The sequence below is a fragment of the Ctenopharyngodon idella genome, chromosome 2, assembly GCF_019924925.1.
Source record: "Ctenopharyngodon idella isolate HZGC_01 chromosome 2, HZGC01, whole genome shotgun sequence".
Lineage (NCBI taxonomy): Eukaryota > Metazoa > Chordata > Actinopteri > Cypriniformes > Xenocyprididae > Ctenopharyngodon > Ctenopharyngodon idella.
This window is the reverse complement of record NC_067221.1, coordinates 15080038-15094516: the sequence shown is the minus strand read 5'-3', so window position 1 is coordinate 15094516 and position 14479 is coordinate 15080038. Positions and strand designations below refer to the sequence as shown.

At 36.0% G+C, this 14479-nt stretch overlaps 1 protein-coding gene across 2 annotated transcripts; it reads left to right on the top strand.

The window, feature by feature from the left end:
• The first annotated feature begins 765 nt into the window (after positions 1-765).
• Positions 766-14038, top strand: plcd1b (phospholipase C, delta 1b). Of its 2 annotated transcripts, none has more exons than XM_051873829.1 (15): positions 766-1028; positions 4012-4170; positions 5567-5795; positions 5887-6016; positions 6139-6367; positions 6700-6901; positions 7083-7227; positions 7348-7500; positions 10501-10650; positions 10748-10907; positions 12060-12176; positions 12307-12485; positions 12619-12751; positions 12982-13131; positions 13364-14038. In XM_051873829.1, exons 1-15 carry the CDS (start codon positions 998-1000, stop codon positions 13453-13455), a joined length of 2259 nt encoding a protein of 752 aa, XP_051729789.1. In that variant the 5' UTR covers positions 766-997; the 3' UTR covers positions 13456-14038. The 2 variants fall into 2 exon arrangements, with proteins under 2 accessions (XP_051729789.1, XP_051729780.1); XM_051873820.1 differs by lacking the exon at positions 766-1028 and adding an exon at positions 3181-3368.
• Positions 14039-14479: the final 441 nt, after the last annotated feature.

The window sequence follows — 14479 nt, the reverse complement described above, 5'->3', positions numbered from 1 at the left end:
GAAATGATAATCATCACAATTAGGAAGAGACCCAATAACACTTGAATATGTGTTCCAGGTTTTATAGGCATGTTTGCAGTGAAGAGATTCAACTGTTTTAGTGCCTACATGCACGAATGATATCAGATTTAGCTCAACAGTTTTTAATGATTCCCCCTTAATTGGGGAAAAATAAAAATCCTTCAATCTTCTTTGAATTTAAAAATACAGGCATATTATATAAGCAGGAGAGAGAGAGAGAGAGAGAGAGAGAGAGAGAGAGAGAGAGAGAGAGAGAGAGAGATTCGCAATATCACTGTTGCAGGGCTACAGGACAAAACCTTATTATCATGTAATGCAAACTCATTTTTAAGGTGCAAACATAGCCTTAAAAAGTCTATATTTCAAGCCTATGTATTTTAATCCAAAGCAAACCCACTGCAGAAATGCAGTCAAGTATCTGTTAAATGACTCATATAAAAACTGCTCAAAATAGTTACATGATTAGCTCATTGCTTTCCAGCCTATAAATTATTAGTGCTGTCTAGCAGATTCAATACACTAATACAGCATATTTACTCTTAACCGGCATGACAAGTGTCTGCAGCTCTAATTACAAGTGAAGCACGTAGTGAACGTTTAAGAACAGCTTCTCCAGAATAAAACAAACCAAACATTCAATCTCAGTCTGGATTTGCATTACTGTATAAGCATAATTTGTCATGACCCCTACAGGCAGCTGGAGGCACAGCATGCAGTTATGAGATGCTGAACTGATCAGTGGGAGTGGCTCATCATGAGATACCTTTTACTGAGACGCTAGTACCCACAGGCAGGTAATCTGTACCTGTGCTGAGAAGGTTGGAGGAATAGGTCCGCTCTCAGTTTCGTCTGTTTTGCGCCAGCGAGATTTTTCGAAATTCTATGTTATTTCTTTTTGCTTGTGAACTCCTGGAGTTGAGAACACTGGACATATTGTGCACGAGGAGGATATAACAGTCTTCTGTATTCATGAGAAATGGATTCCAACGGCATTGCTGATAAACAATGTAAGTGTTGAATGAAAACTGAAACGGAACTCTGTTGCAACTGAATTAATGATTCCGAAATGGTTGTGCGTATCACAAAAGTCAATCGATAAATATCTGAAAGTTCAGTTTGAGAGCAGTGAATGTTCAGACCCGTTCACTACTAAACCTGCACGCGCTCGTGAGTTTCAGCCACGCGCAACTGAATACCAAACATGATCCCTCACGCGCTAGCTATGAAATATTTCATTTAACTGCCGATACAAACAACAGGGAGGGAAATAAAGTGAAGATGAACCAGTTTTTATTTATTATGTTGTATATTTGGTATTGTATTTAATTTGTACACTACGTTTGAAAATACTTTCGCAAACCACACATTTTTGTTTTCAGTAAGATTTTTCCGTGGATGCGTATGATAAACGCATGAATGGGTGGTGTAGTGTAAATTGAGTTAGCGGACATAATATGGCTGCCACACCCTTGGCAACTTTGTATTGTCATTTGTTGGGTGTATTTCTCCATCTCACTACAGTGCTCCAATTCTGCAGCAATATAATAACCTACTAGATTTTCTATTGAGGATGAGGCACAGGAGAGGTGTCAGTAGCCTGGAGCAACATTCCGTCGCCTGACTCGCATAACATCCCTTTCATTACTTCAGTTCCTGAAACGTCTGTCAAATTATGGGTTTACTTGCTCTTCAAACCAAGGCTCAGCTCATTTAACAGTGTTTTTCAGCAGATCACAGTCTTAAATGTGACACATATATTTTAAAAAGTTAATTCAGTTTGTGCAGGGTAAGGTGGTTTTAAAGAAAGCAAGTTTTGTTCTAAGTTTTGTTTTGTTTTTTGTATTAAGACAATTTGTAGAGGGACTGTCTGCCCCCACAAACCCACTGGCTGCTTCCTGTTTTCAGTGAGAGGCAAGACAGTTATTTCCCTCTGGATGACAGAGATACTGGAGATTCAGGAGATGTATACACAACAAGCACACAGTCATTTAAATGCCTTAGGTTTTTTAAGAACCCAAACCTGGGTCATGTTTACTGTAACAGAAAGATATCATGCAGTACATACATGTCTGAATCTGTAAATAAACCATATAATCCACAATTAGGGCAAAACTTGTATAAAAGTATACATTTTTTAGGCATTGCCTTAGTGCAATATTAAAAATGTTTACAGAAAATTTGGTACAGAAATGTGGAATGAAATTAAAAATTTGTATAATTAAAAGTAAGTTAAATTTGGACCTATATCAGTGTTATCTTAGTTTATATACTATTATAGTATTTATTAATATTTTGAATGAGCTTTTATTATTTTCAGGTTTTATTATAATGTTAGTTTATGTATTACTAACTTTCTTATTTGCTTTTGTAATTTGTATTAGCTTTAGTTTTTATTTATTTAGCCTTATTTCAGTTTTTGTAATTTTAGTATTTCAATTAAGCTTACTTTATTTTAGTTAGTTGCCAAGGTTTTGTTTGTTTTCCCCCATGTAATATTTATATAGTTTATTTCAGCTTTATTTCAGTTAACAAGAAAAAAAATATATTTTTAATAGTTTTAGTTAACAATAACATTATTGGCCTATACATTTAACACCTCTAAAATATATAAACAATATTTGTATTGACATTGCAGTGAAAAAGAAACCCCTGTACAATTCTGAACCGGTCATTACTACCATCATAATGAAAGAAAAATGAAGAGCTCAAAGAGAGAGAGAGATTAAATGGCATATTTTGGCATGTTTTATCTGCACGTACTCTTACAGCACGTCTAGGGTTATCATAAATCCACCGGATCAGGTTTGAAGTGTGGCTGCTAAACACATCAGTCTGTCAGTGGACTGGCAAATGCAGCCACTAGATGACGCCTTTGCTTTTGCACAGAAAGTCACGTAAAAACTCAACAGGTATTTTACCAGCTGTTACGCATGTGTAGCATTCGCGCGTCGTGCTTTCGACTATAGTCTCAAGTATACTTTTTATAAGTATACAGTTATATCTTTCTTTAAATACACATCCTTAACTTGTTGATTGAATTTGCCAACAAACATTGCCACTCGTTGGGATCAGACGAAAGGTATCACTACACTGTCTTATTCTAGGGATGAACTTTGGATTAGTACACGCCCCGAATCCGCAGACAAGCGAGTGAGCCATACACCACACAGCGCAGCAAGTGGTTGGGATATGTTTGCGGCTCCTTTTATCAGAAGCAGTTTTAATTTCTGAGAGGAAGATTCACACTATGCAGTGTGTACGAAGACAACCAGTTCGGACCAAGTCTCAAGAGTCCTTATACCGCGCGCACAGCAAGACAGTAGCGCGCGACAACATGAAACTTATAGGTAGGAGGATGAAAATAACAATAATCTTGTTTTAATGTAATCTGAGAACTTCACCATCATACTTGCGTTTACAGTGGTATTCTATTGGTTATTTTAAGATGTATACAGTTCATTGACACGCACCCTCTCCAAGGAAATCTCGTAACCAGGAAAACATTGTCTGTCTCACCTATAAGTTGCTTACCTAGATAGCAGTGTAAGTAGGTCCCAGCTATTGTCGTAAAAAGAGCAAGTTCACGTCACACCTATTGATTCATGGTTAGGTGTAAATTACTCTCAAATACACACACCACGCCTTAGTAAATAATGCATTTTCTGCTGTGGCTGTTTGACCTAATACCTGGTCCTGTTTGGTGTCAGGTGTCCACAGTCTGTGTTCAGTGTCTTTCAGGAAGAGTCTTTTGTGTTTTACATAGAAGTTAAAACCACGTTTTCTTCCTCAGCAGCTGGATTCATGAAAGGGTTGGTTCCTTCCTCAATTGGACCACAGAGGGATAATACAATCCTTTTGTTTGTTCTGCCATCATACAAAAAAGGATGTTGTGATGTGGGAAATGACCCACAAATCTGCCTTTCAAAAGGAAATAATATGAGCTTTGAAAGAATTACTACAGGAGTGGTCTTGTCCTTGTCTTCCCCACAGGTTTGGAGGGTGACAAAGACCTGCAGTTCCTGATAAACGGCGGGGACCTTTTGAAAGTCCGTTCGGGCTCATGGAAAAAGACACGCTACTATAAGCTGCAGGAGGACTGCAAGACCATGTGGCATGAGTCCAAAAAGACCATGAAGTCCAAAAACACATGTGAGTCCTAAAAAAAAGATGTACACAGGGGTGTGTCAGAATCAGCCCTTTCTTTGCATGCGCTCTCGTGTCCTGCACTGACCCACAATGTGTTATGTTGGCTAGTATGTGTGTTGACGAATGTCTCAGTCACACAGAATTTCCCTGCTCAAATCCACATTTTTAAGCATAAACTGATTAAAATTATTGCATAGAGACTACATAAATTTTGTGCATAATGATATGTACAGACAGTGTAAAGTTAATGTCTGTGACAGTATAATTTTCTTGCATTCTTTAATGTTAAAGTTATCAACTGTTATATATAACTGTTATCAGTTTTGGACTAAAGTTTTATGCCAGCCTTATCAGATGGAGAGCCCAATGTTTACTGGGTGTGGTAGAATTGATAAAATTGATATATTTGCTGTACTTTAAAGACATTGCCTTGTGATTTATTGAACTGTTGGTGAATCTTTCTGTATACTCACATTTCTGTTCATCATATTGATGTACACTACCATTAAAAAGTTTGGGTTCAGTAAGATATTTTTAAAAGAAATGAATACTTTTATGCAGCACAGATGCAGATGATCAAAAGTGACAGTAAAGACATTCATAATGTAACAAAAGATTTCTCTTTCAAATAACACATTTTAAACATTTTAAAATATATACAAATAAAAAAACGTTAAGAATTTTCACAATATTACAATTTTTTTCCTGTTTTTGTATAAATAAATGCAGCCTTGGTGAGCATAAGATACTTTTACCAAAAACATTTTAAAAATCTGACCCCAAACTTGAACGGTAATGTACTCTAATATCATAACAATGACTGTCATAATGATGAACTTCATAGTTCTCTTGCTTTTATTCAATGTTTTTATTCTGAGCTTTAAAGCTCAGAGCATTGGCCAGAAGAATTGACCATGATTTTTTTTTTTATGTAATTAATTAAAAGGGGTATTGAAGAAACACTTTTTTTTTCACTAAATTAGGTGTTTCTATGCAAGTGGTGTGTTTTACAACAGCATATTCAAGTTATATTGTAATTTTATGACCAGTGCTGTAAAACATCAGCCCTGAGGCTATGTTTAAAACGTTTGTGTAAGTATGCAAATGCACAAAATAGAGCTTACAACGCTTTTGTATTAAGCATGACCTCTTCTACATATAATTTCCATATGCTCATTGACATCCAGACATAGTGAATCACAAACATTTTTTGGGACATAAAACATGCAAAATATATGCTCACTATTTCATTCACAATTAAATGATTAAATCTGAAAATGACAACACTGCTTAATGGTCTGGATTCAATGTGACCTGCATTACATTTTACTCCATTATATATTTTCTGTATTTTATTTTATGAAGTATGCTTATGTTTTTGTATGTCTTTCTCACTCAGTCTCTCTTGAGGACATTGAAGCGGTACGAACAGGTCGGCAAACTGAGGGTCTGAGGAAATACACAGAAGAGTCAGTGGAGGGTCGAGCATTCTCCATTCTGTTTAAGGGGCGACAGAAAACCCTGGACCTGATCGCTAGCTCTGAGGAGGAAGCCAAGAAGTGGGTCAATGGTTTGGAGAAAGTCATCTCAAACATGAACAACCTCACTCCGCAGAAGAAAACGGAGCAGTATCCTTTTCAAACGCGTGTGGTGTTGAGGTGCAATTCAAGCATTATTCTTTCAAATCTGTCTTTAATTGTCCTTACATTAGTGCTTTAGCTGGATTTACAGTTGTATGCGTAAAGCAGATAAAAACTTGGACAACAAGATGAGTCCGAAAGAGCTGAAGAGCTTTCTACAAGACATCAACATTGAGGTGGACGAAGACTATGCTGAAATGCTCTTTCAGGTAATATTCTTGTTATGCAGGAATTTAACCCAGTTTACCTGTCTATAATATTCTCTCACACTTTAAATAGATGAACACAAGAAATAACTTGACTAGAAATGCCACTTTTTCCCCTCTTTCAGAAATGTGACCAATCGAAGGGTGGATTCCTAGAGGGCAAGGAGATTGAGCATTTCTATAAAATCTTGACACAAAGAGAGGAAATCGATGTCATCTACGGAGAGTATGCAAAGACAGATGGTCTTATGAGCGCCACTGACCTGCTGAATTTCCTGTTGAATGAGCAAAGAGAGGATGTGTCTCAGAATGATGCTCTTCAGCTTATTGAGAAATATGAACCTGATGAAAATGGTAATGTCGCCGCCTTGTGTTATTCTTGTTTGTAAGTTGCTTTGGATAAAAATGTCTGCTATATACACTATCATTCAAAAGTCTAGTGTCAGTAAGTTTTGCCATCACAGGAATAAATTACATTTTAATAATATATTAACATGGAAAACAGTTTTTTTTAAGTTGTAATAATATTTCACAGTATTGTTTTTCATAAATGCAGTCTTGGTAAGAAAACTTACTGACCCCAAACTTTTGAACTGTAGTGTAAGTATATGTATTCAGCTTCAGTCTCAGTGGAAAAAATATACAAGTTCAAAGTCTTTGTAATTGCATGTCTGTGTTTCTTGTAGCCAGAGCCAAACAGCAAATGACAAAGGATGGCTTCCTAATGTACCTGCACCAGCCAGAGGGGCTGATCTTTAACCCGGCCCATAAAAGTGTTTACCAGGACATGAACCAGCCTCTCAACCATTACTTCATCTCCTCCTCTCATAACACATACCTGCTGGAGGACCAGCTCAAGGGACCCAGCAGCACTGAGGCGTACATAAAGTAATGTTAATCAATCAATATTTGAATACATTTTAATTACATACTGTAGTTAAAAAATGATAAAGTGCTTAATTTGATAATTTCTAGTTTCATAATGAAAGCATCTGAATTAATTTACCTCTTATAAAGCATGTTTTTATGGCTTAGTTTTGGAGTAGCAAGTTACATTGTCCCTGTACAGAGCACTTCTAAAGGGATGTCGCTGTGTGGAGCTGGACTGCTGGGATGGATCAGATGGAGAGCCAGTGATTTATCATGGATACACTCTCACCTCAAAGATCCTCTTTAAAGATGTGATTCAAGCCATTAAAGAATATGCCTTTAAGGTAAATAAATTCAAAACATAGAGGATGCTTCTGTTTGTTTTTGGACTTGTAGAGCTTGTCCTTCTGGTGTGCTTTCCACGTGTACCTGACTGACAACAATATCATTGTTCCCTTCACCAGACGTCCGAGTACCCTGTGATCCTGTCTTTGGAGAACCACTGCACTGTGGAGCAGCAGAAGACCATGGCTCAGCACTTGATCTCTATCCTGGGTAGCGCTCTGGTCACCAAACCCCTCGGAGATCAGATGCCCACACACTTCCCTTCTCCAGAGGTTAGTGATTGCAGGATGTTAGGACACAGTAATCCACTAAGCCACGTTATACAGAAGATCGTTTACAGGCATATTCAGTTGAAAGACTATGTAAGGGATACCGTAGGTTAAGCCAATTATTATTATAAAATACACAATAAACCTGACAGGGTGCACAGGAAGCCGAGCCTGAGAGGGATTATTTTTGTCATAATGACAGATTATTTTGTCATAATGATAGACTGAGCAGTGCTTCCCACAGGTTTGAAATATACTTGCAGAGGTAGCCAGGTGAAAAATCCTCCTCTTACCCATGGCAAAAAATGGTCTACTACATGTGACAAACAACAAATAATGTGTGACTTTTAACAATATTTTAATTTATTGAAATTCATTTTAATTACATAGGCTACTATTACATTTAATTACATGCTAGTAGTATTATGCATTGTAAATTATGCAAAAAACAGCATTTAAATGGTAGAGTTCTCCTGCTTTGTCATATAGTGTCGAGTTGAGTTTATTTGACATAAAAAAGTTGCAATACATCATTGGTCCTTGATTTAGTTAACAAGACTTTTTTTTTTTCTTTTTCTTTTTTTTTTTCTCCCATGACGACAGTTTTGTTGGCATATATTGTCACTAATGAACTTACATCCAATTTATTCAAACAAATTCACATTTATTTAAACCATTCCATCTGAAAACAAACTCTTTACTCTTATACTAAAACCAACCTCATCTTTTAAAACCTTAATGTCCAATGGCAACTTATTCCACTCCTGTGCACCTGTATATTCGAATGTTCTATGACCATACAAAGTCTTACACCGACATAGATTAAGATCCATAAAACTTTGTCTAGTGTAATGACCATGTCTTACATTAACCCGTGAGAAATAAGAATTAAAATACACTGGAGCCCTATTATTAATTATTTTATGTACCATTTTTAGTTTCAGGAATGCTAACCGTCTTTCAATTGGTAACCATCCAAGTCTTTTCTTCCTGTGGGGGAGCATCCCAGCCAGAGACTACAATAGTTTACTATGAATTAAATGGAAATCAAATTAAATACAATTTATTGTGTAAACAAAATACCAATAATGCCCAGAAGAAAAAAAAACAAAAACGTGTGACTTTTAATTGACCCTTCGCCAGGAGTTTGATTGACAAGCGATCTAACCAATCATAACGCCGAATCCGCCATTTTGTCCGACAAATCAGTCAGGAGTTATAAGATTAACCTCGGTGGACTTGAACTTGAAAAATGGTGTGTATTGACATCTTTCCGTGTTTGAAACAACATGCCTTCTCATGTTCATTCATGTTTATTTGATGCTATGAATTAACTAGTAGGAAGAGATGGTCGGTTCACGAGCCGCTTGAGCTGAGGCGCTACAGCAATCGGTTTTTATTGTTGGATATTGATTTCAGATGAAATTATTTTTATCATTTAAGAAGAAAGAGACTACGAATGAAAACTAGCGTAGTCTAGCACAATAAAAATGTTTAGTAGCGGAGCACTGATATTAAAATTCTGGCCGATACGATAAGCAAAAATAAGTGTTTAATTGCTGATGTCCAGTAGATGGTAGATATTAAAAACACTGTTATTATGTTAAAATAAAACTAAAACACTAAAATCAGTCGTTTTAAATGCTTGTAAAGCATTGTACAGTGTGAAATATTAATATTAAATTTTGAGATTGGCAAAAGATTAGATTTAACGGTGTTATTAAATTCTTAGTTTTTAAAGATTATTTTATTTTTTATTTTTATTTTTTAATATAATATAAATGTAAAATAGGGGAAAAGGCCATGCTCAAGATCCAATATCTGTATATAAAGATAAATGTTAAAATCTCTAATATTGGAAAATAACCAATATGGGAAATTATATTATGCATCCCTAATGTTTAGTGGTTGTAATACAAAAATATTTGACGACAAAATGCCTTGATTGATCAATCAGAATCAAGTATTCTTGTAAGCAGCATAATAAAGCAATATAAAGTCTGTTTGGAGTAAATGCACACATTATTTTGCTGTTTTACATGCAATTTTATTGTGACAATCCAAATTGCAAATTGAACATTTACTTAAAATATGCATAAAGCAGTTTAAAAGATCAAATAAATTTTATATAATCCAGTAGCTGTGGATTTAGACATGAGACCCAAGAAAGTTTTGCAGCCTGTTTGAACAGGAGATGCTTTCAGAGTGGAATTCTGTGTGGAATGTGTGGAATTCATGCAGCTGCTCTCTATTTCAAAACATTGCTGCATCTCAAACTCTCTTTGTTTCAGCCATTTACGATATTACAAATGTCAACTCTTCAAGAAAATTGACATCTTCAGCACATCAATTATGTGCACATATATGAAATGAGGATACTCTGCAAAGGCAGAGTTATAAGATGTTGATCCATCATCACAGTTTTGTGGCTTTTAAAGGCGATGTATTCGATTGCTATGGCGACTGGTGCTTTGCCTGCAGGGGAGCGGGTGATTATCATAGCTTATATAACATTGTTTTCCATTCCCTCCAGTCAAGGTGTGGCCTGTCCTGGTCACTGTCACAGTCAACAATAAAAACACTTCTGTTGGCTAGGGTATCATTTACAGCATAAGCTTCCTAAAACTACTGTTAGAAACAGCTTGTGCTGCCTGCTGCTCTTACTGTCAAAATCAATATGCAGTACATACATATGCTGCTCAGCATATTAAAAGTTGATAGCATTTTATCATATTCCAGCCTAACATGCAGACAACTGTAAATAAGCTGCTATTAGAATGCATTTCCTTTTGGTGACACTAGTTGTGCAGACACGAATACACGTTTTACTTCTACCTGCATTAAAAGAATTAAATAAAATCTAAAAAGAAAGGAACAAAAACAGGCAAAATGCATAAACAAAATGCATGTCTTTCATTGGAAGAGTTGTTTGGATGAATGCATGTAAATGTGAACTGATGGCAGAATCTGCAGTCTCTGATTTAATGACCGTGTATTATTTAGGAACTCAAAGGCCGGTTCATAGTGAAAGGGAAGAGACTAAACAAACTTGAGGACACATTTTCAGATGAGTTCAAAACAGCAGATGAAGAAAGTGTAACAGAGGAAGAAGATGATGAAGGTGATGAAGAAGACCGTGAAAAGAAGTCTAACGTAAGCATACATGTGTGTCCATGGAAAGTAATCATTTAAGTGCTTTATTTCTTTTCATTTTTAACATTTATTTTATAATTACACATACCTAAAACAGGAATCGAAGTCGCTGAAGTTGGCAAAGGAGCTGTCTGATATCGTGATCTACTGCAAAAGTGTCCACTTCCATGGGTTTGAGGATTCCCGGGACAAGCAGTCATTTTATGAGATGGCCTCATTCAAAGAGGGAAAAGCTGTGAAACTGGCGGAGGAATCAGGTGTGATGTCATGAATTGTGCTGCACAAACGCTACACAGGCTATTAAAAACATAAATACATGTCATGAGACGGAGACTCAGACTCTGTCCACAGATTTATTGCACAGTCATAAACGTGCATTACGTCACAGAAGATGAGTTCTGCTTGAGGGAGACTCCTGACACACAACTTTGAATATGTAAATAAGCAGGTGACTAACAGTGAAAAGAGCCATTCAGGTTTTTTTTTTTTTTTTTTTTTTTTTTTGCTGGACAGCAAAAAAGTGATCCACATTTTATTTATAAACAAAATTATCTGTTGAAATATTCAAAAATATTTTTTCAAATGATCTATTCAAATCTTTACATGTTTAATTTTTAGTAATTCAAATAAAATATGGCAATTCACACAGAAGGCAATAAGTTGTCTAAAAGTGGTAAAAGACCAGTGAAACTTAAAAGGTGGTCACCAGTTACAGTGTCTAAAACAATATACATTACTGTGTTTAAATTAATCTTTTTATTTTGCACATTAGGACACATTAGGATACAAAAGGACAGTAAAGACATTTATAATGTTACAAAAACTTTTCAAACAAATGCTGTTCTTTCAAACTTTCTATTGATCAAAAATCCTGGAAAAAATATTAAGGTTTTCACAAAAATATTAAGCAGCACAACAGTTTTCAACATTGATAATAATAATAATAAATGCTTCTTGAGCAGCAAATCAGCATATTAGAATGATTTCCGAAGGACCATGTGACACTGAAGACTGGAGTAATGAGGCTGAAAATTTAGCTTTGATATCATAGGAATAAATTATATTTTAAAATTAAATTTAAAGTAAGAAACAATTTAAAATAACTGTTTTCTAATTTAATGTTAATAATTTTTCACAATATTAGTATTTTACTAATTACAATATTACTGTTTACTTTTTGATCAAATAAATGCAGCCTTAGTTAGACTACTTTCAAAAACATTAAAATAATGTACCAACCCCAAACCTTTGAATGATAGTGTGTATTTTAACCTAAAATCTCCATTTGTTAACAACCCAAACACATTCCACAGCTAATAATAACTCTTAGATGCTAAAAAGAGAAAAAGCTAACAAGCATGTTCCCACAATAATTACTTCTTCTTTTTTTTTCTTTTTTTCTGTCATAGCAACCAATTATATCCGTCATAATACAGACAAGCTCAGCAGGATTTACCCAGGGGGACTGAGGACGGACTCCTCGAACTATAACCCTGTGCCTCTGTGGAACGCAGGCTGTCAGATAGGTAAAGACATGAATCTGATACCCACCATATAACTGACACTAGTGAGAAACATGTATATTCAGATTTAATCAGAGTGGAAGTTGATGTTAATGTCACAGTGCTAAACCAATCATCTCACTTCTCCCTCCAGTGGCCCTCAACTTCCAGACACCCTGCACAGAGATGGATCTGAATCAGGGGCTCTTTCTTCAAAACGGACAGAGTGGTTACGTCCTAAAGCCTTCTTACCTACGAGACCGAGACACTGAGTTTGACCCCATCACTCTCACCAAGGGACCATGGTTAAAGAGAAAGAGTCTTCATGTGATGGCAAGTGGCTCTGCAACATCTTTATTTTGAGCATATGGACTATATCTTTGTGCTGTTCATTGTCAGCTGCATAGCTTTTTTTTAAAATACTTTTTTAAAATACTTTTCACTACTCTTACTGTTTGCCTAATAGGTGATCTCAGCCCAGCAGTTACCCAAAGTGAGCCAAAGGAAGTCCTCTATTGTTGATCCCATTGTGCAAGTGCAGATCTACGGTGTGCCAGCTGATACGACCGTGGTGGAAACGCAGTACATTGAGAATAATGGTATAATAACCTGTAAAAAGGTAGTGGGTTCGAGTCTCAGTACGGGCAGGAAATGTAGGTGGGGGAGTGAAAGAACAGTGCTCTCTTCCACTCTCATTACCCACAACTGAGGTGCCCTTGAGCAAGGCACCTAACCCCCAATCACTCCCTGGGTGCCGCAGCAAAAGTGGCTGCCCAGGACTTGCCTCAGAATCAGGATGTTGCCTAATTGCTCTCTCTTTTCTCTCAAGGCTTCAACCCCATGTGGAATGAAAACTTCCAGTTTGATGTGTGTGTGCCAGATCTAGCCCTTGTGCGCTTTTTGATCGAGGACTACGATGCCACATCGAACAATGAATTTATTGGCCAGTACACACTTCCCTTCAACAGCCTAAAGAAAGGTTAGTGTGCTTCAGTCCTGTGCGAAAGCAACGGCAATCTGCAAAATGAAATTGACAATCTGCAATTTACGATTTTAAGTTTCGAATTAAAAAAAGGGCTAAACAAAGAAATGTGTATGTAAATTAAGTTTGCATGCTAAATACGATAACCGCTTTAACAATAACAATACTATTGATTTGTTGCTTATGTCATTGGGATATAAAGGGTATATTTCTGTTTGTTATACTGCAGGATACCACCATGTGCCATTGTTCACCATGAATGGAGACCTCCTTTCTTCAGCTGGGCTTTTCGTTCACATCATGATTTTGGATGCTGAATAATACGCACAATGGTGCAGGTTTTATACTGTATCTGAGATGATATCGTGTCACTATATTCAACAGCGCAGACGTCCTAAAGGGGAAATGTCTTGACAATGAGGCAGCTTAAGTGATTCTGATGGGTAGGGAAATTGTAGGAATACAGCAACCTTTCTGAAGTTGTAATATAATGGTCTCGCATTTAATATTTTAATTTTTTTTGTACTTTTTACTATTTGTAAAATGTTATACAGTTTAGTATGCCAAATGGATTACTTACTACAAATGTGCATTCTGAACAATATTCATGAGTATCAACCTTTAGACTTAGTTAAACAGTTTTTAGATATACAGATTTTAGCAATTACAAATCCATCCTCTGTAGTATTTCTAGATGCATGTGTTTTTAAGCTTGCATTAGAGTTTTTGTCTTTTATGTAGTTACACACCATATCAGATTTGTTATATTAAATAAGATACTTAAATTGTCATGTTTCTGGCTGATACTGTCAGCGAACTCATAAAGCCAGTGATTCTGATGAAACACATTGCCAACTGTATACATCCATGTAAAGGAGAAATAAAAGTAAGTTATTTAAAACTACTGTCTGAGTTCTACTAATTTTGTAATAACTTCAACCAGAGAAAAGAGGGATGAAGAAAGAGTATTCATATGAGCTTGAGGGATAACTGGCACTCAAACATCAGGATCAGTTTGCAGTAAACCATGTTTGGCAGTACAGACATATCTTGGATTCACATCTACTAAGAAGTGATTTTTTTCTTTTCTTTAAATCACAATATAAATATAACAGTGTATTTCTAAAACAAATGTTATATGAAGTAAACAAGTCATTAAAAGGGTTAGTTCACCCAAAAATGAAAATTGTGTCATTAATTACTCACCCTCATGTCGTTCCACACCAGTAAGACCTTTGTTCATCTTCAGAACACAAATCAAGATATTTTTGATAAATAATCCAATAGCTCAGTGAGGCCTCCGTTGACGGCAAGTTAATTTACACTTTCAATGCCCAAAAAGGTA

Excerpts from the sequence above, each read along its gene's own strand:
- plcd1b (XM_051873820.1), top strand. The coding sequence starts at position 3,269 with ATGCAGTGTGTACGAAGACAACCAGTTCGGACCAAGTCTCAAGAGTCC. Across the intron at positions 6,368-6,699 it reads ATATGAACCTGATGAAAATG|CCAGAGCCAAACAGCAAATG; the intron begins GTAATGTCGCCG and ends TGTTTCTTGTAG. Across the intron at positions 7,501-10,500 it reads CACACTTCCCTTCTCCAGAG|GAACTCAAAGGCCGGTTCAT; the intron begins GTTAGTGATTGC and ends TGTATTATTTAG.